A 21,589-nucleotide genomic window follows, 5' to 3' on the forward strand; every position below is an offset into this window, starting at 1 on the left:
TCAGCCGTGGAACAACAACAACCTGATCACACAGAGCAAACACCACCGATATTTACTAAGACCTACATCACATCCAGCGACTCACAATGCTCCGCAAGGGCATTATCTTTACGCCGACCATAAGAATCAGATGATGGGAGTACAGGGGCCCAGCAGTCATACTTGTGCTGAGCCCCCCCAGCTCCCATCTAGGAGCCGTGTACCAGTCTGACCCAGTACAGCTCCCATCTAGGAGCCGTGTACCAGTCTGACCCAGTACAGCACCATCTAGGAGCCGTGTACCAGTCTGACCCAGTACAGCTCCCATCTAGGAGCCGTGTACCAGTCTGACCCAGTACAGCTCCCATCATACTTTGTGCTGAGCCCCCACGTGTACCAGAGCTCTGACCCAGTACAGCTCCCATCTAGGAGCCGTGTACCAGTCTGACCCAGTACAGCTCCCATCTAGGAGCCGTGTACCAGTCTGACCCAGTACAGCTCCCATCTAGGAGCCGTGTACCAGTCTGACCCAGTACAGCTCCCATCTAGGAGCCGTGTACCAGTCTGACCCAGTACAGCTCCCACCTACGAGCTCTGTACCAGTCTGACCCAGTACAGCTCCCATCCAGGAGCCGTGTACCAGTCTGACCCAGTACAGCTCCCACCTACGAGCTCTGTACCAGTCTGACCCAGTACAGCTCCCATCCAGGAGCCGTGTACCAGTCTGACCCAGTACAGCTCCCATCCAGGAGCCGTGTACCAGTCTGACCCAGTACAGCTCCCATCCAGGAGCCGTGTACCAGTCTGACCCAGTACAGCTCCCACCTACGAGCTCTGTACCAGTCTGACCCAGTACAGCTCCAACCAACGAGCTCTGTACCAGTCTGACCCAGTACAGGTCCCGTTGGTGGGCCTCCGAAGCCATTTTTAAAAAAAATTTGACGCAGGGTTCCCCTTAAAATCCATACCAGACCTGAAGGGGGGGGGGGAGGCGCTCTACCTCATTTTTAAATTTGGAGCAGGGTTCCCCTTAATTTCCATACCATTCAGGCCTGGTATGGATTTTGGGGGGACCTCTACGCAATTTTTTCTTCTTCATTTTTGGTTCTGGGTTCCCCTTAATATTAATAATAGGAGGAGGAGGAGGAGGAGGAAGAGCCGACAGCGGGGCCAGGGAGGAGGAGGAGGAAGAGCCGACAGCGGGGCCAGGGAGGAGGATGAGGAGGAAGAGCCAATAGCGGGGCCAGGGAGGAGGAGGAGGAGGAAGAGCCGACAGCGGGGCCAGGGAGGAGGAGGAGGAGGAGGAAGAGCCGACAGCGGGGCCAGGGAGGAGGAGGAGGAGGAGGAAGAGCCGACAGCGGGGCCAGGGAGGAGGAGGAGGAAGAGCCGACAGCGGGGCCAGGGAGGAGGAGGAGGAGGAGGAGGAGGAAGAGCCGACAGCGGGGCCAGGGAGGAGGAGGAGGAGGAGGAAGAGCCGACAGCGGGGCCAGGGAGGAGGAGGAGGAGGAAGAGCCGTCAGCGGGGCCAGGGAGGAGGAGGAGGAGGAGGAGGAGGAAGAGCCGTCAGCGGGGCCAGGGAGGAGGAGGAGGAAGAGCCGACAGCGGGGCCAGGGAGGGAGGAGGAGGAGGAGGAGGAGGAGGAGGAGGAGGAGGAGGAAGAGCCGACAGCGGGGCCAGGGAGGAGGAGGAGGAGGAGGAAGAGCCGACAGCGGGGCCAGGGAGGAGGAGGAGGAGGAGGAGGAGGAAGAGCCGACAGCGGGGCCAGGGAGGAGGAGGAGGAGGAAGAGCCGACAGCGGGGCCAGGGAGGAGGAGGAGGAAGAGCCGACAGCGGGGCCAGGGAGGAGGAGGAGGAGGAGCCCACAGCGGGGCCAGGGAGGAGGAGGAGGAGGAGCCCACAGCGGGGCCAGGGAGGAGGAGGAGGAGGAGCCCACAGCGGGGCCAGGGAGGAGGAGGAGGAGGAGCCCACAGCGGGGCCAGGGAGGAGGAGGAGGAAGAGCCGACAGCGGGGCCAGGAGGAGGAGGAGGAAGAGCCGACAGCGGGGCCAGGAGGAGGAGGAGGAGGAAGAGCCGACAGCGGGGCCAGGAGGAGGAGGAGGAGGAAGAGCCGACAGCGGGGCCAGGAGGAGGAGGAGGAGGAGGAGGAGGAGGAGGAGGAAGAGCCGACAGCGGGGCCAGGAGGAGGAGGAGGAAGAGCCGACAGCGGGGCCAGGAGGAGGAGGAGGAGGAAGAGCCGACAGCGGGGCCAGGAGGAGGAGGAGGAGGAAGAGCCGACAGCGGGGCCAGGAGGAGGAGGAGGAGGAAGAGCCGACAGCGGGGCCAGGAGGAGGAGGAGGAGGAGGAGGAGGAGGAGGAGGAAGAGCCGACAGCGGGGCCAGGAGGAGGAGGAGGAGGAGGAGGAGGAAGAGCCGACAGCGGGGCCAGGAGGAGGAGGAGGAGGAGGAGGAGGAGGAAGAGCCGACAGCGGGGCCAGGAGGAGGAGGAGGAGGAGGAGGAGGAGGAAGAGCCGACAGCGGGGCCAGGAGGAGGAGGAGGAGGAGGAGGAGGAGGAGGAAGAGGAAGAGCCGACAGCGGGGCCAGGAGGAGGAGGAGGAGGAGGAGGAGGAGGAAGAGCCGACAGCGGGGCCAGGAGGAGGAGGAGGAGGAGGAGGAAGAGCCGACAGCGGGGCCAGGAGGAGGAGGAGGAGGAGGAGGGGAAGAGCCGACAGCGGGGCCAGGAGGAGGAGGAGGAGGAGGAGGAGGAGGAGGAAGAGCCGACAGCGGGGCCAGGAGGAGGAGGAGGAGGAGGAGAGAGGAAGAGCCGACAGCGGGGCCAGGAGGAGGAGGAGGAAGAGGAAGAGCCGACAGCGGGGCCAGGAGGAGGAGGAGGAGGAAGAGGAAGAGCCGACAGCGGGGCCAGGAGGAGGAGGAGGAGGAAGAGGAAGAGCCGACAGCGGGGCCAGGAGGAGGAGGAGGAGGAAGAGGAAGAGCCGACAGCGGGGCCAGGAGGAGGAGGAGGAGGAAGAGGAAGAGCCGACAGCGGGGCCAGGAGGAGGAGGAGGAGGAAGAGGAAGAGCCGACAGCGGGGCCAGGAGGAGGAGGAGGAGGAGGAGGAAGAGGAAGAGCCGACAGCGGGGCCAGGAGGAGGAGGAGGAAGAGCCGACAGCGGGGCCAGGAGGAGGAGGAAGAGCCGACAGCGGGGCCAGGAGGAGGAGGAGGAAGAGCCGACAGCGGGGCCAGGAGGAGGAAGAGGAAGAGCCGACAGCGGGGCCAGGAGGAGGAAGAGGAAGAGCCGACAGCGGGGCCAGGGAGGAGGAGGAAGAGCCGACAGCGGGGCCAGGGAGGAGGAGGAGGAAGAGCCGACAGCGGGGCCAGGGAGGAGGAGGAGGAAGAGCCGACAGCGGGGGCCAGGGAGGAGGAGGAGGAAGAGCCGACAGCGGGGCCAGGGAGGAGGAGGAGGAAGAGCCGACAGCGGGGCCAGGGAGGAGGAGGAGGAAGAGCCGACAGCGGGGCCAGGGAGGAGGAGGAGGAAGAGCCGACAGCGGGGCCAGGGAGGAGGAGGAGGAAGAGCCGACAGCGGGGCCAGGAGGAGGAAGAGCCCACAGCGGGGCCAGGAGGAGGAGGAGCCCACAGCGGGGCCAGGAGGAGGAGCCCACAGCGGGGCCAGGAGGAAGAGCCCACAGCGGGGCCAGGAGGAGGAAGAGCCCACAGCGGGGCCAGGAGGAGGAGGAGGAGGAAGAGCCGACAGCGGGGCCAGGAGGAGGAGGAGGAAGAGCCGACAGCGGGGCCAGGAGGAAGAGCCGACAGCGGGGCCAGGAGGAGGAGGAGGAGGAAGAGCCGACAGCGGGGCCAGGAGGAGGAGGAGGAAGAGCCGACAGCGGGGCCAGGAGGAAGAGCCGACAGCGGGGCCAGGAGGAGGAGGAGGAGGAAGAGCCGACAGCGGGGCCAGGAGGAGGAGGAGGAAGAGCCCACAGCGGGGCCAGGAGGAGGAAGAGCCCACAGCGGGGCCAGGAGGAGGAAGAGCCCACAGCGGGGCCAGGAGGAGGAAGAGCCGACAGCGGGGCCAGGAGGAGGAGGAGGAAGAGCCCACAGCGGGGCCAGGAGGAGGAGGAGGAGGAAGAGCCCACAGCGGGGCCAGGAGGAGGAAGAGCCCACAGCGGGGCCAGGAGGAGGAGGAGGAGGAAGAGCCGACAGCGGGGCCAGGAGGAAGAGCCGACAGCGGGGCCAGGAGGAGGAGGAGGAAGAGCCGACAGCGGGGCCAGGAGGAAGAGCCGACAGCGGGGCCAGGAGGAGGAAGAGGAAGAGCCGACAGCGGGGCCAGGAGGAGGAGGAGGAGGAGGAGGAGGAGGAGGAGGAGGAGGAGGAGGAGGAGGAGGAAGAGCCGACAGCGGGGCCAGGAGGAGGAGGAGGAAGAGCCGACAGCGGGGCCAGGAGGAGGAGGAGGAAGAGCCGACAGCGGGGCCAGGAGGAGGAGGAGGAGGAGGAGGAAGAGCCGACAGCGGGGCCAGGAGGAGGGAGGGAGGAGGAGGAAGAGCCGACAGCGGGGCCAGGAGGAGGAGGAGGAGGAAGAGCCGACAGCGGGGCCAGGAGGAGGAGGAGGAGGAGGAGGAAGAGCCGACAGCGGGGCCAGGAGGAGGAGGAGGAGGAGGAGGAGGAAGAGCCGACAGCGGGGCCAGGAGGAGGAGGAGGAGGAGGAGGAAGAGCCGACAGCGGGGCCAGGAGGAGGAGGAGGAGGAAGAGCCGACAGCGGGGCCAGGAGGAGGAGGAGGAAGAGCCCACAGCGGGGCCAGGAGGAGGAAGAGCCCACAGCGGGGCCAGGAGGAGGAAGAGCCCACAGCGGGGCCAGGAGGAGGAAGAGCCCACAGCGGGGCCAGGAGGAGGAAGAGCCCACAGCGGGGCCAGGAGGAAGAGCCGACAGCGGGGCCAGGAGGAGGAGGAGGAAGAGCCCACAGCGGGGCCAGGAGGAGGAGGAGGAAGAGCCCACAGCGGGGCCAGGAGGAGGAAGAGCCCACAGCGGGGCCAGGAGGAGGAAGAGCCCACAGCGGGGCCAGGAGGAGGAGGAGGAGGAAGAGCCGACAGCGGGGCCAGGAGGAAGAGCCGACAGCGGGGCCAGGAGGAGGAGGAGGAAGAGCCGACAGCGGGGCCAGGAGGAAGAGCCGACAGCGGGGCCAGGAGGAAGAGCCGACAGCGGGGCCAGGAGGAGGAAGAGGAAGAGCCGACAGCGGGGCCAGGAGGAGGAGGAGGAAGAGGAGGAGGAGGAGGAGGAGGAGGAGGAGGAGGAGGAGGAGGAAGAGCCGACAGCGGGGCCAGGAGGAGGAGGAGGAAGAGCCGACAGCGGGGCCAGGAGGAGGAGGAGGAGGAGGAGGAGGAAGAGCCGACAGCGGGGCCAGGAGGAGGAGGAGGAAGAGGAAGAGCCGACAGCGGGGCCAGGAGGAGGAGGAGGAGGAGGAGGAGGAAGAGGAAGAGCCGACAGCGGGGCCAGGAGGAGGAGGAGGAGGAGGAGGAAGAGGAAGAGCCGACAGCGGGGCCAGGAGGAGGAGGAGGAGGAGGAGGAAGAGGAAGAGCCGACAGCGGGGCCAGGAGGAGGAGGAGGAGGAGGAGGAGGAAGAGGAAGAGCCGACAGCGGGGCCAGGAGGAGGAGGAGGAGGAGGAAGAGGAAGAGCCGACAGCGGGGCCAGGAGGAGGAGGAGGAGGAGGAGGAGGAGGAAGAGGAAGAGCCGACAGCGGGGCCAGGAGGAGGAGGAGGAGGAGGAGGAGGAGGAGGAGGAGGAGGAGGAGGAGGAGGAGGAGGAGGAGGAGGAAGAGGAAGAGCCGACAGCGGGGCCAGGAGGAGGAAGAGCCGACAGCGGGGCCAGGAGGAGGAAGAGCCGACAGCGGGGCCAGGAGGAGGAGAGCCGACAGCGGGGCCAGGAGGAGGAAGAGCCGACAGCGGGGCCAGGAGGAGGAAGAGCCGACAGCGGGGCCAGGAGGAGGAAGAGCCGACAGCGGGGCCAGGAGGAGGAAGAGCCGACAGCGGGGCCAGGAGGAGGAAGAGCCGACAGCGGGGCCAGGAGGAGGAAGAGCCGACAGCGGGGCCAGGAGGAGGAAGAGCCGACAGCGGGGCCAGGAGGAGGAAGAGCCGACAGCGGGGCCAGGAGGAGGAAGAGCCGACAGCGGGGCCAGGAGGAGGAAGAGCCGACAGCGGGGCCAGGAGGAGGAAGAGCCGACAGCGGGGCCAGGAGGAGGAAGAGCCGACAGCGGGGCCAGGAGGAGGAAGAGCCGACAGCGGGGCCAGGAGGAGGAAGAGCCGACAGCGGGGCCAGGAGGAGGAAGAGCCGACAGCGGGGCCAGGAGGAGGAAGAGCCGACAGCGGGGCCAGGAGGAGGAAGAGCCGACAGCGGGGCCAGGAGGAGGAAGAGCCGACAGCGGGGCCAGGAGGAGGAAGAGCCGACAGCTGGGCCAGGAGGAGGAAGAGCCGACAGCGGGGCCAGGAGGAGGAAGAGCCGACAGCTGGGCCAGGAGGAGGAAGAGCCGACAGCTGGGCCAGGAGGAGGAAGAGCCGACAGCGGGGCCAGGAGGAGGAAGAGCCGACAGCGGGCCAGGAGGAGGAGGAGGAGGAGAAGAGGAGGAAGAGCCGACAGCGGGGCCAGGAGGAGGAGGAGGAGAGAGCCGACAGCGGGGCCAGGAGGAGGAGGAAGAGCCGACAGCGGGGCCAGGAGGAGGAGGAGGAGGAGGAGGAGGAGGAGGAGGAGGAGGAGGAGGAGGAGGAGGAAGAGCCGACAGCGGGGCCAGGAGGAGAGGAAGAGCCGACAGCGGGGCCAGGAGGAGGAGGAGGAGGAGGAAGAGGAGGAAGAGCCGACAGCGGGGCCAGGAGGAGGAGGAGGAGCAGCGGGCCAGGAAGAGGAGGAAGAGCCGACAGCGGGGCCAGGAGGAGGAGGAGGAGGAGGAAGAGGAGGAAGAGCCGACAGCGGGGCCAGGAGGAGGAGGAGGAGGAGGAAGAGGAGGAAGAGCCGACAGCGGGGCCAGGAGGAGGAGGAGGAGGAGGAAGAGGAGGAAGAGCCGACAGCGGGGCCAGGAGGAGGAGGAGGAGGAGGAAGAGGAGGAAGAGCCGACAGCGGGGCCAGGAGGAGGAAGAGCCGACAGCGGGGCCAGGAGGAGGAAGAGCCGACAGCGGGGCCAGGAGGAGGAAGAGCCGACAGCGGGGCCAGGAGGAGGAAGAGCCGACAGCGGGGCCAGGAGGAGGAAGAGCCGACAGCGGGGCCAGGAGGAGGAAGAGCCGACAGCGGGGCCAGGAGGAGGAAGAGCCGACAGCGGGGCCAGGAGGAGGAAGAGCCGACAGCGGGGCCAGGAGGAGGAAGAGCCGACAGCGGGGCCAGGAGGAGGAAGAGCCGACAGCGGGGCCAGGAGGAGGAAGAGCCGACAGCGGGGCCAGGAGGAGGAAGAGCCGACAGCGGGGCCAGGAGGAGGAAGAGCCGACAGCGGGGCCAGGAGGAGGAAGAGCCGACAGCGGGGCCAGGAGGAGGAAGAGCCGACAGCGGGGCCAGGAGGAGGAAGAGCCGACAGCGGGGCCAGGAGGAGGAAGAGCCGACAGCGGGGCCAGGAGGAGGAAGAGCCGACAGCGGGGCCAGGAGGAGGAAGAGCCGACAGCGGGGCCAGGAGGAGGAAGAGCCGACAGCGGGGCCAGGAGGAGGAAGAGCCGACAGCGGGGCCAGGAGGAGGAAGAGCCGACAGCGGGGCCAGGAGGAGGAAGAGCCGACAGCGGGGCCAGGAGGAGGAAGAGCCGACAGCGGGGCCAGGAGGAGGAAGAGCCGACAGCGGGGCCAGGAGGAGGAAGAGCCGACAGCGGGGCCAGGAGGAGGAAGAGCCGACAGCGGGGCCAGGAGGAGGAAGAGCCGACAGCGGGGCCAGGAGGAGGAAGAGCCGACAGCGGGGCCAGGAGGAGGAAGAGCCGACAGCGGGGCCAGGAGGAGGAAGAGCCGACAGCGGGGCCAGGAGGAGGAAGAGCCGACAGCGGGGCCAGGAGGAGGAAGAGCCGACAGCGGGGCCAGGAGGAGGAAGAGCCGACAGCGGGGCCAGGAGGAGGAAGAGCCGACAGCGGGGCCAGGAGGAGGAAGAGCCGACAGCGGGGCCAGGAGGAGGAGGAGGAGGAGGAGGAAGAGCCGACAGCGGGGCCAGGAGGAGGAGGAGGAGGAGGAGGAGGAGGAAGAGCCGACAGCGGGGCCAGGAGGAGGAGGAGGAGGAAGAGCCGACAGCGGGGCCAGGAGGAGGAGGAGGAGGAGGAGGAGGAGGAGGAAGAGCCGACAGCGGGGCCAGGAGGAGGAGGAGGAGGAAGAGGAAGAGCCGACAGCGGGGCCAGGAGGAGGAGGAGGAAGAGGAGGCAGGAGGAGAGGAAGAGCCGACAGCGGGGCCAGGAGGAGGAGGAGGAGGAGGAAGAGGAAGAGCCGACAGCGGGCCAGGAGGAGGAAGAAGAGGAGGAAGAGCCGACAGCGGGGCCAGGAGGAGGAGGAGGAAGAGCCGACAGCGGGGCCAGGAGGAGGAGGAGGAAGAGGAGGAAGAGCCGACAGCGGGGCCAGGAGGAGGAGGAGGAAGAGGAGGAAGAGCCGACAGCGGGGCCAGGAGGAGGAGGAGGAGGAGGAGGAGGAAGAGCCGACAGCAGGGCCAGGAGGAGGAGGAGGAGGAGGAGGAAGAGCCGACAGCAGGGCCAGGAGGAGGAGGAGGAGGAGGAGGAAGAGCCGACAGCGGGGCCAGGAGGAGGAGGAAGAGCCGACAGCGGGGCCAGGAGGAGGAGGAAGAGCCGACAGCGGGGCCAGGAGGAGGAGGAGGAGGAGGAGGAGGAAGAGGAAGAGGAAGAGCCGACAGCGGGGCCAGGAGGAGGAGGAGGAGGAGGAAGAGCCGACAGCGGGGCCAGGAGGAGGAGGAGGAGGAGGAAGAGCCGACAGCGGGGCCAGGAGGAGGAGGAGGAGGAGGAGGAGGAAGAGCCGACAGCGGGGCCAGGAGGAGGAGGAGGAGGAGGAGGAGGAGGAAGAGCCGACAGCGGGCCGGGGGAGGAGGAGGAGGAGGAGGAGGAAGAGCCGACAGCGGGGCCAGGAGGAGGAGGAGGAGGAGGAAGAGGAAGAGCCGACAGCGGGGCCAGGAGGAGGAGGAGGAGGAGGAGGAAGAGGAAGAGCCGACAGCGGGGCCAGGAGGAGGAGGAGGAGGAGGAAGAGGAAGAGCCGACAGCGGGGCCAGGAGGAGGAGGAGGAGGAAGAGCAGACAGCGGGGCCAGGAGGAGGAGGAGGAGGAGGAGGAAGAGGAAGAGCCGACAGCGGGGCCAGGAGGAGGAGGAGGAGGAGGAAGAGGAAGAGCCGACAGCGGGGCCAGGAGGAGGAGGAGGAGGAGGAGGAGGAGGAGGAAGAGGAAGAGCCGACAGCGGGGCCAGGAGGAGGAGGAGGAGGAGGAGGAGGAGGAAGAGGAAGAGCCGACAGCGGGGCCAGGAGGAGGAGGAGGAGGAGGAGGAGGAGGAGGAGGAGGAGGAGGAGGAAGAGGAAGAGCCGACAGCAGGGCCAGGAGGAGGAGGAGGAGGAAGAGGAAGAGCCGACAGCGGGGCCAGGAGGAGGAGGAGGAGGAGGAAGAGGAAGAGCCGACAGCGGGGCCAGGAGGAGGAAGAGGAGGAAGAGCCGACAGCGGGGCCAGGAGGAGGAGGAGGAAGAGGAGGAAGAGCCGACAGCGGGGCCAGGAGGAGGAGGAGGAAGAGCCGACAGCGGGGCCAGGAGGAGGAGGAGGAGGAGGAGGAAGAGGAGGAAGAGCCGACAGCGGGGCCAGGAGGAGGAGGAGGAGGAGGAGGAAGAGGAGGAAGAGCCGACAGCGGGGCCAGGAGGAGGAGGAGGAAGAGGAGGAAGAGCCGACAGCGGGGCCAGGAGGAGGAGGAGGAAGAGGAGGAAGAGCCAACAGCGGGGCCAGGAGGAGGCAGAGCCGACAGCGGGGCCAGGAGGAGGCAGAGCCGACAGCGGGGCCAGGAGGAGGCAGAGCCGACAGCGGGGCCAGGAGGAGGCAGAGCCGACAGCGGGGCCAGGAGGAGGCAGAGCCGACAGCGGGGCCAGGAGGAGGCAGAGCCGACAGCGGGGCCAGGAGGAGGCAGAGCCGACAGCGGGGCCAGGAGGAGGCAGAGCCGACAGCAGGAAGCGCCAACAGCAGGTCTGCACCCCTCAGTGGCGACCCCCGGGGGCGTGGCCTGTGTCCACATACTGACGCACTGAGCACGGCCGTTTCCTCACTCAGGTAAGCGGGCGATTGATGGATCGGACACATTACCGCCATCTTCTTACCTTTTTGCCCTTCTTGCCGTCATCTTCCATCTCTCACCTTCGGAGTCTCCTCCTCCTGCGGTCCTGGGTGGCGGATGACGAGCCGGGCGAGGTGGCGGGTGGTGTCGGTGTCGCCCGTCTTGGGGGATTCAATGACATGCCTGCAGCCCGGGAGCTACAGGGGGCGTGTCCAGGAATAAGGTGGTGCCCTCAGGTGGGAGGGGCTGTCAGACAGGGTGGGGCAGTTGGCTAGGACAGGAAGTGATGTCAGAGGAGGATTGGCGTCTGGTCACAGAGATCCTGGAAAACAAGAAGAGAAGACTCAGCGTCTCCAACCAATCAGAGGGCTGGATGTCCATCTACAGAATGAATAGGATGAGGTTGTCTGCCAGAGGGAAGCACAGACAGTTCTTTGTGCAGACACCTCCATACATCCCGACCAATTACATGACAGAGATCCCGGGAGAGAGAACTGTCTGTGATCACCTCCTTTATACTGAGACATAAATCTGCAACATGTGGGGGACGGATATCAGTGCTGCACACAGAGATAACAAGGGACCGATAATAGTGTGACACACCGGGAACGAATGATGAGGGGACAGATAATAGCGTGACACACCGGGAATGAATGATGAGGGGACAGATAATAGCGTGACACACCGGGAATGAATGATGAGGGGACAGATAATAGCGTGACACACACCGGGAATGAATGATGGGGGGGACAGATAACAGCGTGACACACACCGGGAATGAATGATGGGGGGGACAGATAACAGCGTGACACACACCGGGAATAAATGATGGGGGGGACAGATAACAGCGTGACACACACCGGGAATGAATGATGGGGGGGACAGATAACAGCGTGAAACACACCGGGAATGAATGATGGGGGGGACAGATAACAGCGTGACACACACCGGGAATGAATGATGGGGGGGGACAGATAACAGCGTGACACACACCGGGAATGAATGATGGGAGGGACAGATAATAGCGTGACACACACCGGGAATGAATGATGAGGGGGACAGATAATAGCGTGACACACACCGGGAACGAATGATGGGGGGGACAGATAATAGCGTGACACACACCGGGAATGAATGATGGGGGGGGACAGATAATAGCGTGACACACACCGGGAATGAATGATGAGGGGGACAGATAATAGCGTGACACACACCGGGAATGAATGATGGGGGGGACAGATAATAGCGTGACACACACCGGGAATGAATGATGGGAGGGGGGGGGGGCAGATAATAGCGTGACACACACCGGGAATGAATGATGGGAGGGGGGGGGCAGATAATAGCGTGACACACACCGGGAATGAATGATGGGGGGGGGGGGGACAGATAATAGCGTGACACACACCGGGAATGAATGATGGGGGGGGCAGATAATAGCGTGACACACACCGGGAATGAATGATGGGGGGGGACAGATAATAGCGTGACACACACCGGGAATGAATGATGGGGGGGACAGATAATAGCGTGACACACACCGGGAATGTATGATGGGGGGGAACAGATAATAGCGTGACACACACCGGGAATGAATGATGGGGGGGACAGATAATAGCGTGACACACACCGGGAATGTATGATGGGGGGGACAGATAATAGCGTGACACACACCGGGAATGAATGATGGGGGGGACAGATAATAGCCTGACACACATCGGGAATGAATGATGAGGGGACAGATAATAGCGTGACACACATCGGGAATGAATGATGAGGGGACAGATAATAGCGTGACACACATCGGGAATGAATGATGAGGGGACAGATAATAGCGTGACACACACCGGGAACGAATGATGGGGGGGACAGATAATAGCGTGACACACTCCGGGAACGAATGATGGGGGGGACAGATAATAGCGTGACACACACCGGGAACGAATGATGGGGGGGACAGATAATAGCGTGACACACACCGGGAACGAATGATGGGGGGGGACAGATAATAGCGTGACACACACCGGAATGAATGATGAGGGGGACAGATAATAGCGTGACACACACCGGGAATGAATGATGGGGGGGGACAGGTAATAGCGTGACACACACCGGGAATGAATGATGAGGGGGACAGATAATAGCGTGACACACACCGGGAATGAATGATGGGGGGGGGACAGATAATAGTGTGACACACACCGGGAATGAATGATGGGGGGGGACAGATAATAGCGTGACACACACCGGGAATGAATGATGGGGGGGACAGATAACAGCGTGACACACACCGGGAATGAATGATGGGGGGGACAGATAACAGCGTGACACACACCGGGAATAAATGATGGGGGGACAGATAACAGCGTGACACACACCGGAATGAATGATGGGGGGGACAGATAACAGCGTGAAACACACCGGGAATGAATGATGGGGGGGACAGATAACAGCGTGACACACACCGGGAATGAATGATGGGGGGGACAGATAACAGCGTGACACACACCGGGAATGAATGATGGGAGGGACAGATAATAGCGTGACACACACCGGGAATGAATGATGAGGGGGACAGATAATAGCGTGACACACACCGGGAACGAATGATGGGGGGGACAGATAATAGCGTGACACACACCGGGAATGAATGATGAGGGGACAGATAATAGCGTGACACACACCGGGAATGAATGATGAGGGGGACAGATAATAGCGTGACACACACCGGGAATGAATGATGGGGGGGACAGATAATAGCGTGACACACACCGGGAATGAATGATGGGAGGGGGGGGGCAGATAATAGCGTGACACACACCGGGAATGAATGATGGGAGGGGGGGGGCAGATAATAGCGTGACACACACCGGGAATGAATGATGGGGGGGGGGGGGACAGATAATAGCATGACACACCGGGAATGAATGATGGGGGGGGGCAGATAATAGCGTGACACACACCGGGAATGAATGATGGGGGGGGACAGATAATAGCGTGACACACACCGGGAATGAATGATGGGGGGGACAGATAATAGCGTGACACACACCGGGAATGTATGATGGGGGGGAACAGATAATAGCGTGACACACACCGGGAATGAATGATGGGGGGGACAGATAATAGCGTGACACACACCGGGAATGTATGATGGGGGGGACAGATAATAGCGTGACACACACCGGGAATGAATGATGGGGGGGACAGATAATAGCCTGACACACATCGGGAATGAATGATGAGGGGACAGATAATAGCGTGACACACATCGGGAATGAATGATGAGGGGACAGATAATAGCGTGACACACATCGGGAATGAATGATGAGGGGACAGATAATAGCGTGACACACACCGGGAACGAATGATGGGGGGACAGATAATAGCGTGACACACTCCGGGAACGAATGATGGGGGGACAGATAATAGCGTGACACACACCGGGAACGAATGATGGGGGGGACAGATAATAGCGTGACACACACCGGGAACGAATGATGGGGGGGACAGATAATAGCGTGACACACACCGGAATGAATGATGAGGGGGACAGATAATAGCGTGACACACACCGGGAATGAATGATGGGGGGGGGGACAGGTAATAGCGTGACACACACCGGGAATGAATGATGAGGGGGACAGATAATAGCGTGACACACACCGGGAATGAATGATGGGGGGGGGGGACAGATAATAGTGTGACACACACCGGGAATGAATGATGGGGGGGGACAGATAATAGCGTGACACACACCGGGAATGAATGATGGGGGGGACAGATAATAGTAGCGTGACACACATCGGGAATGAATGATGAGGGGACAGATAATAGTGTGACACACACCGGAATGAATGATGAAGGGACAGATAATAGCGTGACACACATCGGGGAATGAATGATGAGGGGACAGATAATAGCGTGACACACACCGGGAATGAATGAGGGGGGACAGATAATAGTGTGACACACAGAGGCAATAAAAGGGGGCAGAATTGTTAATGTCTGTGTCTAATGGGGGACAGATAGGCACACATACAGAGCTGACACTGGAGAGGGGAGGGGACATATATCGGGGTGACACACACTAATAATGATGGGGGGACACATATTAGTGTAACATTCAGAACCTTCAGACTCTGAAATGTGAGACACCAAGTTGTGATAATGAGGGGACACATATAAGTGTTACACACAGACACCAGGGGAGATGAGGGGACAGATATCAAGGTGACACACACTCAGGTAATGGAAGGGGACAGATATCAGGGTGACACACACTCAGGTAATGGAAGGGGACACATATCAGGGTGACAGTAAATAATGGAAATGGGGGACAGATATAACTGTTGCACACATATCAGAGTGACACTCAGGACAGACATACACAGAGCATTGAGTGGGGGGGGGAAGAATAAGAGGGTGACACTCACCCCAGTGACAGGCGTTCCTCTCCTCTCTCAGGCCCGGCTGCCCCCTCCTCCTCTCCTCTCAGCTGCCATGTTGGGTGTAGCTCTCCCATCATGCCCCGCGCCGGGCCCTCCGTATGAGAGAAAGAGAGGGCGAGGCCTCCGTGAGCAGTGGTGGGCGTGACCGCCGCCTGGGAAACCGAAAAGGGGGCGGGGCCGCTGTTTTGAAAGCTGGGCGTGTCCATATGACTGTACAGGGGCCGCTCTATCTCTGTGTACAGTCTATGGTTCCGGTGAGAGAAGGGGCGGGGTCAAAAGGACTGTTACCGCCGCCATCTTGGTAGAGGAACCCCGAGGAAGCGAAGAGAGGAGTCGGCAGTGAGTCTCCTCCTTGGTCAGTGTTCCCCTCACCCCCTGTTAGGATCCCCCCCCCTCCGGGTCTGATCCCTCCCCCTATTACTCGGTATTTTACTCCCAGTGATGTTATCACTGGGCCTCTGTGCTACTCTACACAATGCAGGCAGGTCATGGCTGGTGGGAGGGGCTTGCACGGTGCTGGGTAACGCCCACATGTGATGCTGAGCCTCCATGGTTGGAAGACCTGAGATCAGTGAATGAAAGGGGCGGGGCCAGTCAGGCTGGGGAGGAAAGGGTTGGATGATGCTTGCTGTAGGTCAGGTTTTCTCAACCAGAGTTCCTCCAGAGGTTGTAGGGGTTCCCTGCCCCTCAGATAAGTTCCCACCGCCGCCACTGATCGCTTTATCTCTGTGTAAGGAGGTCGTTCTCCCCACCGACTATCACACAATGTATCGGGAGGTGTAGATGGAGTCATATTTAGCAGAGGATCCCGAGACTAGAAAGTTATATCCGGGTTCCTCTGTGCTGAAAAGGCTGATAAAGGCTGCTGTACATAGATAATAACTCCGCCTACTCCCCTCCCCCGCAGATCATGTCCACCCTCTTCCCATCGCTCCTCCCACAAGTCACCGACTCGCTGTGGTTTAATCTGGACCGACCGTGTGTGGATGAGAACGAGCTCCAGCAACAGGAGCAACAGCACCAGGCCTGGGTGAGTCCCCTCCCCCTACTCCTCCCCCTTCTCCCTCTACTCCTCCCCCTTCTACAGGAGCAACAGCACCAGGCCTGGGTAAGTCTCCTCCCCCTACTCCTCCCCCTTCTCCCTCTACTCCTCCCCTTTCTACAGGAGCAACAGCACCAGGCCTGGGTGAGTCCCCCTCCCCCCTGCTCCTCCCTCTACCCCTCCCCCTTCTCCCTCTACTCCTCCCCCCTCTACAGGAACAACAGCACCAGGCCTGGGTGAGTCCCCTCCCCCTTTACTCCTCCCCTTTCTACAGGAGCAACAGCACCAGGCCTGGGTAAGTCCCCTCCCCCTACTCCTCCCCCTTCTCCCTCTACTCCTCCCCTTCTACAGGAGCAACAGCACCAGGCCTGGGTGAGTCCCCTCCCCCTGCTCCTCCCTCTACTCCTCCCCTTCTCCCTCTACTCCTCCCCCTCTACAGGAGCAACAGCACCAGGCCTGGGTGAGTCCCCTCCCCCTTTACTCCTCCCCTTTCTACAGGAGCAACAGCACCAGGCCTGGGTGAGTCCCCTCCCCCCTGCTCCTCCCTCTACTCCTCCCCCTTCTCCCTCTACTCCTCCCCCCTCTACAGGAGCAACAGCACCAGGCCTGGGTGAGTCCCTCCCCCTTTACTCCTCCCCTTTCCTACAGGAGCAACAGCACCAGGCCTGGGTAAGTCCCCTCCCCCTACTCCTCCCCCTTCTCCCTCTACTCCTCCCCCCTTCTACAGGAGCAACAGCACCAGGCCTGGGTGAGTCCCCTCCCCCTGCTCCTCCCTCTACTCCTCCCCCTTCTCCCTCTACTCCTCCCCCCTCTACAGGAGCAACAGCACCAGGCCTGGGTGAGTCCCCTCCCCCTTTACTCCTCCCCTTTCTACAGGAGCAACAGCACCAGGCCTGGGTAAGTCCCCTCCCCCTACTTCTCCCTCTACTCCTCCCCCTTCTACAGGAGCAACAGCACCAGGCCTGGGTGAGTCCCCTCCCCCTGCTCCTCCCCCTTCTCCCTACAGGAGCAACAGCACCAGGCCTGGGTGAGTCCCCCTCCCCCTGCTCCTCCCTCTACTCCTCCCCCTTCTCCCTCTACTCCTCCCCCCTCTACAGGAGCAACAGCACCAGGCCTGGGTGAGTCCCCCCCTGCTCCTCCCTCTACTCCTCCCCCTTCTCCCTCTACCTCCTCCCCCCTCTACAGGAGCAACAGCACCAGGCCTGGGTGAGTCCCCCCCCCTGCTCCTCCCTCTACTCCTCCCCCTTCTCCCTCTACTCCTCCCCCCTCTACAGGAGCAACAGCACCAGCCTGGGTGAGTCCCCCCCCTGCTCCTCCCTCTACTCCTCCCCCTTCTCCCTCTACTCCTCCCCCTCTACAGGAGCAACAGCACCAGGCCTGGGTGAGTCCCCTCCCCCTTTACTCCTCCCCTTTCTACAGGAGCAACAGCACCAGGCCTGGGTAAGTCCCCTCCCCCTACTCCTCCCCCTTCTCCCTCTACTCCTCCCCCTTCTACAGGAGCAACAGCACCAGGCCTGGGTGAGTCCCCTCCCCCTGCTGCTCCCCCTTCTCCCTCTACTCCTCCCCTTCTCCCTACAGGAGCAACAGCACCAGGCCTGGGTGAGTCCCCTCCCCCTGCTCCTCCCTCTACTCCCCCCCCTTCTCCTCTACTCCTCCCCCCTCTACAGGAGCAACAGCACCAGGCCTGGGTGAGTCCCCTCCCCTTTACTCCTCCCCTTTCTACAGGAGCAACAGCACCAGGCCTGGTGAGACCCCTCCCCCTTCTCCTCCCTCTACCCCTCCCCCTTCCCCAGAAGCAACTCCAGACCTGGGTGAGTCTCCTCCCTCTACTCCTCCCCTTCTCCCTCCCTCTACTCCTAAGCCCTTCCCTTCAGTGAGCCCTCCCCCCCCTACATATCACTATGTTGGTATTTTCTCCTCCTGCAGCTCCAGAGCATCGCAGAGAAAGACAACAACCTGGTCCCCATAGGAAAGCCCGCCTCTGAGGTGAGACCACGCCCCCCACAGAGGGAGGCCACACCCCCACATGCAAAAAAAAAAAACACACACATTCATTTAACTCCTTCATTGCCAGAGCTGGAGGGGAAGGGGGGTGGGGCGAATATCCGGGGAGTGTGGAAGTGATCGCTGTATGTAGCGTTTTTTTTTTTTTTTTTTTGTTTTTTTGATCTTTTTGCTTTCCAGATGGAGGAGAGATTTGGGGACCTATACACCCGATATCCCCCCATGAAGAGGACCGGCCATCTCTTATTTCTATCATGAGGGATGTTTACATGTCTTGTAAGGGGAATAAAAGTGATTAAAAAATAAATAAATAAAAAAAGTGTAAAAATAAATAAATAAAAAATGTATAATATATAATATCGCTCACACCCGCCTATGAAAACGGTGTTCACACCACACATGTGAGATATCGCCGCGACCGTCTGAGCGAGAGCGATAATTCTAGCGCTAGAACTCCTCTGTAACTCTAAACATGTAACCTGTGGAAAGAATTGAAGGTGTCGCCTATGGAGATTGAGATTTTTTTAAAGCGGAGCTCCAGTCATTTTTGTGTTTTTATTAAAAGTCATCATCTACAAAAATCTGTAGCTGCTGATTTTTTTAATTCGCCTGCCCCAGGAGAAAGCATTTTGTGCTCACCGCAGCCGTTTTCTCTCTGTGTCCTCCTCTGGCAGCGCCGGCATCTCTGCTATGGGCACCCAGCTGTGACAGCCAGGTGCCCACTGCGCATGCGCAAGCGGCGCTGCGATCTGTGACTCATCCCAAAGTCTTTCTAGGGCCTGTCATGTGATCACCTAAGACAGTGGGAGCGGGCACCTGTTAAAATCGGGTACCCCCTTCCCCCCCCCAACAGCTTTGTTTCACAAACAGGAGGCGGGGAGGACGCCTTAAAGTGGAACTTTCCACTTTTGGGTGGAATTTCCCTTTACATATCGTAGTTTGTCGCTTTTGTGCAGTTTTGGAACATGACATGTTTGGTATCTATTTACTCGGTGTAAAATCTTTCATATTTTACCCCATAAATTGGTTGTGTATTTAGATACTTCAGATATAATTCAAATAAATATATATATATATATATATAATTATTTGAATTTTAATTAAAAATAAATAAATTTTAATGAAAAGAAAAAAAAAAGATATTATATATATCTCTCCTTTTTTTTTTTTTCCCATTAAAATTAAGAAATTTTTTATATATATATATATATATATATATATTATATATATATATGAATTATTATTCATTTATTTATTTATTTTTCTCGGCCTACCTTCTTCCTCCCCCAGCCCTACGACGAGGAGGAGGAAGAGGACGATGAGGATGACGAGGACAGTGAAGAGGATTCGGAGGACGATGAGGACATGCAGGACATGGATGAGATGAACGATTATAACGAATCTCCAGATGACGGTGAGATGAGGTCAGTGGAAGAGTCCGGCTGTGTCTGCCTGAGCTTTCCTCCGCAGTACCGCCCCCTACTGCCTGTCCAGGGACACGTCACTGAAATCCATATTTTATTCTTCAAGCCGATCGGATTTCTTAGTGAGGTTCCCAGCAGAGGTCAGTGACATCATCGCTGCATTGGAAACTGCGGCTTTTCCCAGGCTCCGAGGGAGGAGGTATTAGAAAGTGATTCCCCCATCCACCTGATATCGAGATGCTTCCTGAGCCTGGGCGCTCCTCATATCGGGGGGGGGGGGGGGGGGCTTCCTGTACCTAGGCTCTCCTGATATTGAGGCGCTTCCTGTGCCTAGGCTCTCCTGATATCGGTGGGGGGGGGGGGGGCCTCCTGGTATTGGGGTGCTTCCTGCGCCTAGGCGCTCCTGATATCGGGGGGCCTTCCTGTACCTAGGCTCTCCTGATATCGGGGCGCTCCTGATATCGGGGCGCTTCCTGTGCCTAAGCGCTCCTCATATCGGGGGGGGGGGGGCTTCCTGTACCTAGGCTCTCCTGATATCGAGGCGCTTCCTGTGCCTAAGTGCTCCTCATATCGGGGGGGGGGGGCTTCCTGTACCTAGGCTCTCCTGATATCGAGGCGCTTCCTGTGCCTAGGCTCTCCTGATATGGGGGGGGGGGCTCCTGATATTGGGGTGCTTCCTATGCCTAGGCGCTCCTGATATTGGGGCGCTTCCTGTGCCTACCTAGGCGCTCCTGATATCGGGGGGGCTTCCTGATATTGGGGCACTTCCTGTGCCTAGGCTCTCCTGATATCGGTGGGGGGGGGCCTCCTGGTATTGGGGTGCTTCCTGCACCTAGGCGCTCCTGATATCGGGGGGCCTTCCTGTACCTAGGCTCTCCTGATATCGGGGGGGGTCCTGATACCGGGGCGCTTCCTGTGCCTAAGCACTCCTCATATCGGGGGGGGGCTTCCTGTACCTAGGCTCTCCTGATATCGAGGCGCTTCCTGTGCCTAGGCTCTCCTGATATGGGGGGGGCTCCTGATATTGAGGTGCTTCTTATGCTAGGCGCTCCTGATATTGGGGGGGCTTCCTGATATGGGGGCGCTTCTTGTGCCTAGGCGCTCCTGATATCGGGGGGCCTTCCTGTACTTAGGCTCTCCTGATATTGGGGTGCTTCCTATGCCTAGGTGCTCCTGATATTGGGGTGCTTCCTGTGCCTAGGCGCTCCTGATATAGGGTGGGGGGGCCTCTTTCTGAGCCTAGGTGCCCCCTGTGGAGGCAACATCACCATATGATCTCCGGAGTGTATGAGATGTCTCTGAAGTCATGTGACCTCATTCCCTGAGCCGTGTGCCGCCCTCTCTCTGAATCTTCTCTTCCGTTTTTTTTTTTTTTTTCAGGCCGACATGGAGGGAGCTGAGCAGGACCAGGACCAGTGGATGATCTGATTGGACGAGGCCTGAGACCGTCTACTGATACTTCCGTCTCCTCCTCAGTCCCCAAATATCCACCAAAAACTGCTTGTAAATGTATTTATAGTGTAGATAATGACGGTCATGGTTCGTGGGGGGAGGGGGGTGTTTTCTGTGAAAATTGAGAGAAGAGGGTTTCTTGTACATATTTTATATGGCTCAGAGTCAGACCCCACTGGTGACCCCCGTCCCCGTCCCCCTCGGGGTGTGTTGGGGAGTGGATCCTTCCTCCAGATGACCCCCTACTGGCGTTTGGATGGGATCTGCCCTCCTGTTGATCCCTGCTCGTGTACGGAGTGCAAGGGAGGAGTATTTTTTTTTTCTTTGTGACCCCCGCCCGGTGTATGGGGGAGGGATCTCCAGGTGACCCCCCACCCGGTGTATGGGGGAGGGATCTCCAGGTGACCCCCCACCCAATGTATGGGGGAGGGATCTCCAGGTGACCCCCCACCCGGTGTATGGGGGAGGGGATCTCCAGGTGACCCCCCCACCCGGTGTATAGGGGAGGGATCTCTCCTCAGGGTGTCCCCCCCCCCCCCCCCCGATTGGTGCACGCTACCTCTGTCCGTCATCTTGTGCATTGACATCACCTATCAGTATTGTTCTGCCCCTCCTCTGTGTATTGATTTTTGCGTATTTGTATTTTTCATGAACATTAAAGTAAATATTGTTTTCTCAGATTTCTCCTGACTCCGCCTCCTGCTGCACATCACATCCGCCAATCACGTTTAACAAACAATGGGGGGGGGGGGGGGGCTTCAATAGGACAGGACTGCATTGTGTGCAATGGTACAGAGGTGGAATGTAGCTCTCTCCTCTAGTGTCACCTACCTCCCTCCATTCCCTGTAATAAAAGAGGTATTATACCCCCCTCTCCTGTGTCTCCTACCCCCCCCCCCATTCTATGTAATAAAAGAGGCATTATACCCCCCTCTCCGATGTCCTGTGTCTCCTACCTCCCCTCCATTCCCTATAATAGAAGAGGTATTATACCCCCCCCTCTCCGGTGTCCTGTGTCTCC

The 21,589-nt window shown here is 60.6% G+C and overlaps 1 protein-coding gene across 2 annotated transcripts in view; it reads left to right on the plus strand.

Annotated features, from left to right (window-relative positions):
* Positions 1-21,248, plus strand: part of ANAPC15 (anaphase promoting complex subunit 15) — a 26,393-nt gene extending 5,145 nt beyond the window's left edge. For both annotated transcript variants that reach the window (XM_077493559.1, XM_077493560.1), the window contains exon 5: positions 20,497-21,248. In XM_077493559.1, the coding sequence (XP_077349685.1) occupies positions 20,497-20,544 (48 nt within the window). In that variant the 3' untranslated portion in view covers positions 20,545-21,248. The remainder of the gene's footprint in view (positions 1-20,496) is intronic.
* Positions 21,249-21,589: the final 341 nt, after the last annotated feature.

This window comes from Lithobates pipiens, unplaced genomic scaffold (assembly GCF_037356315.1).
Source record: "Lithobates pipiens isolate NorthernLeopardFrog02 unplaced genomic scaffold, aLitPip1_a1.2 Scaffold_19, whole genome shotgun sequence".
NCBI classification, from domain to species: domain Eukaryota; kingdom Metazoa; phylum Chordata; class Amphibia; order Anura; family Ranidae; genus Lithobates; species Lithobates pipiens.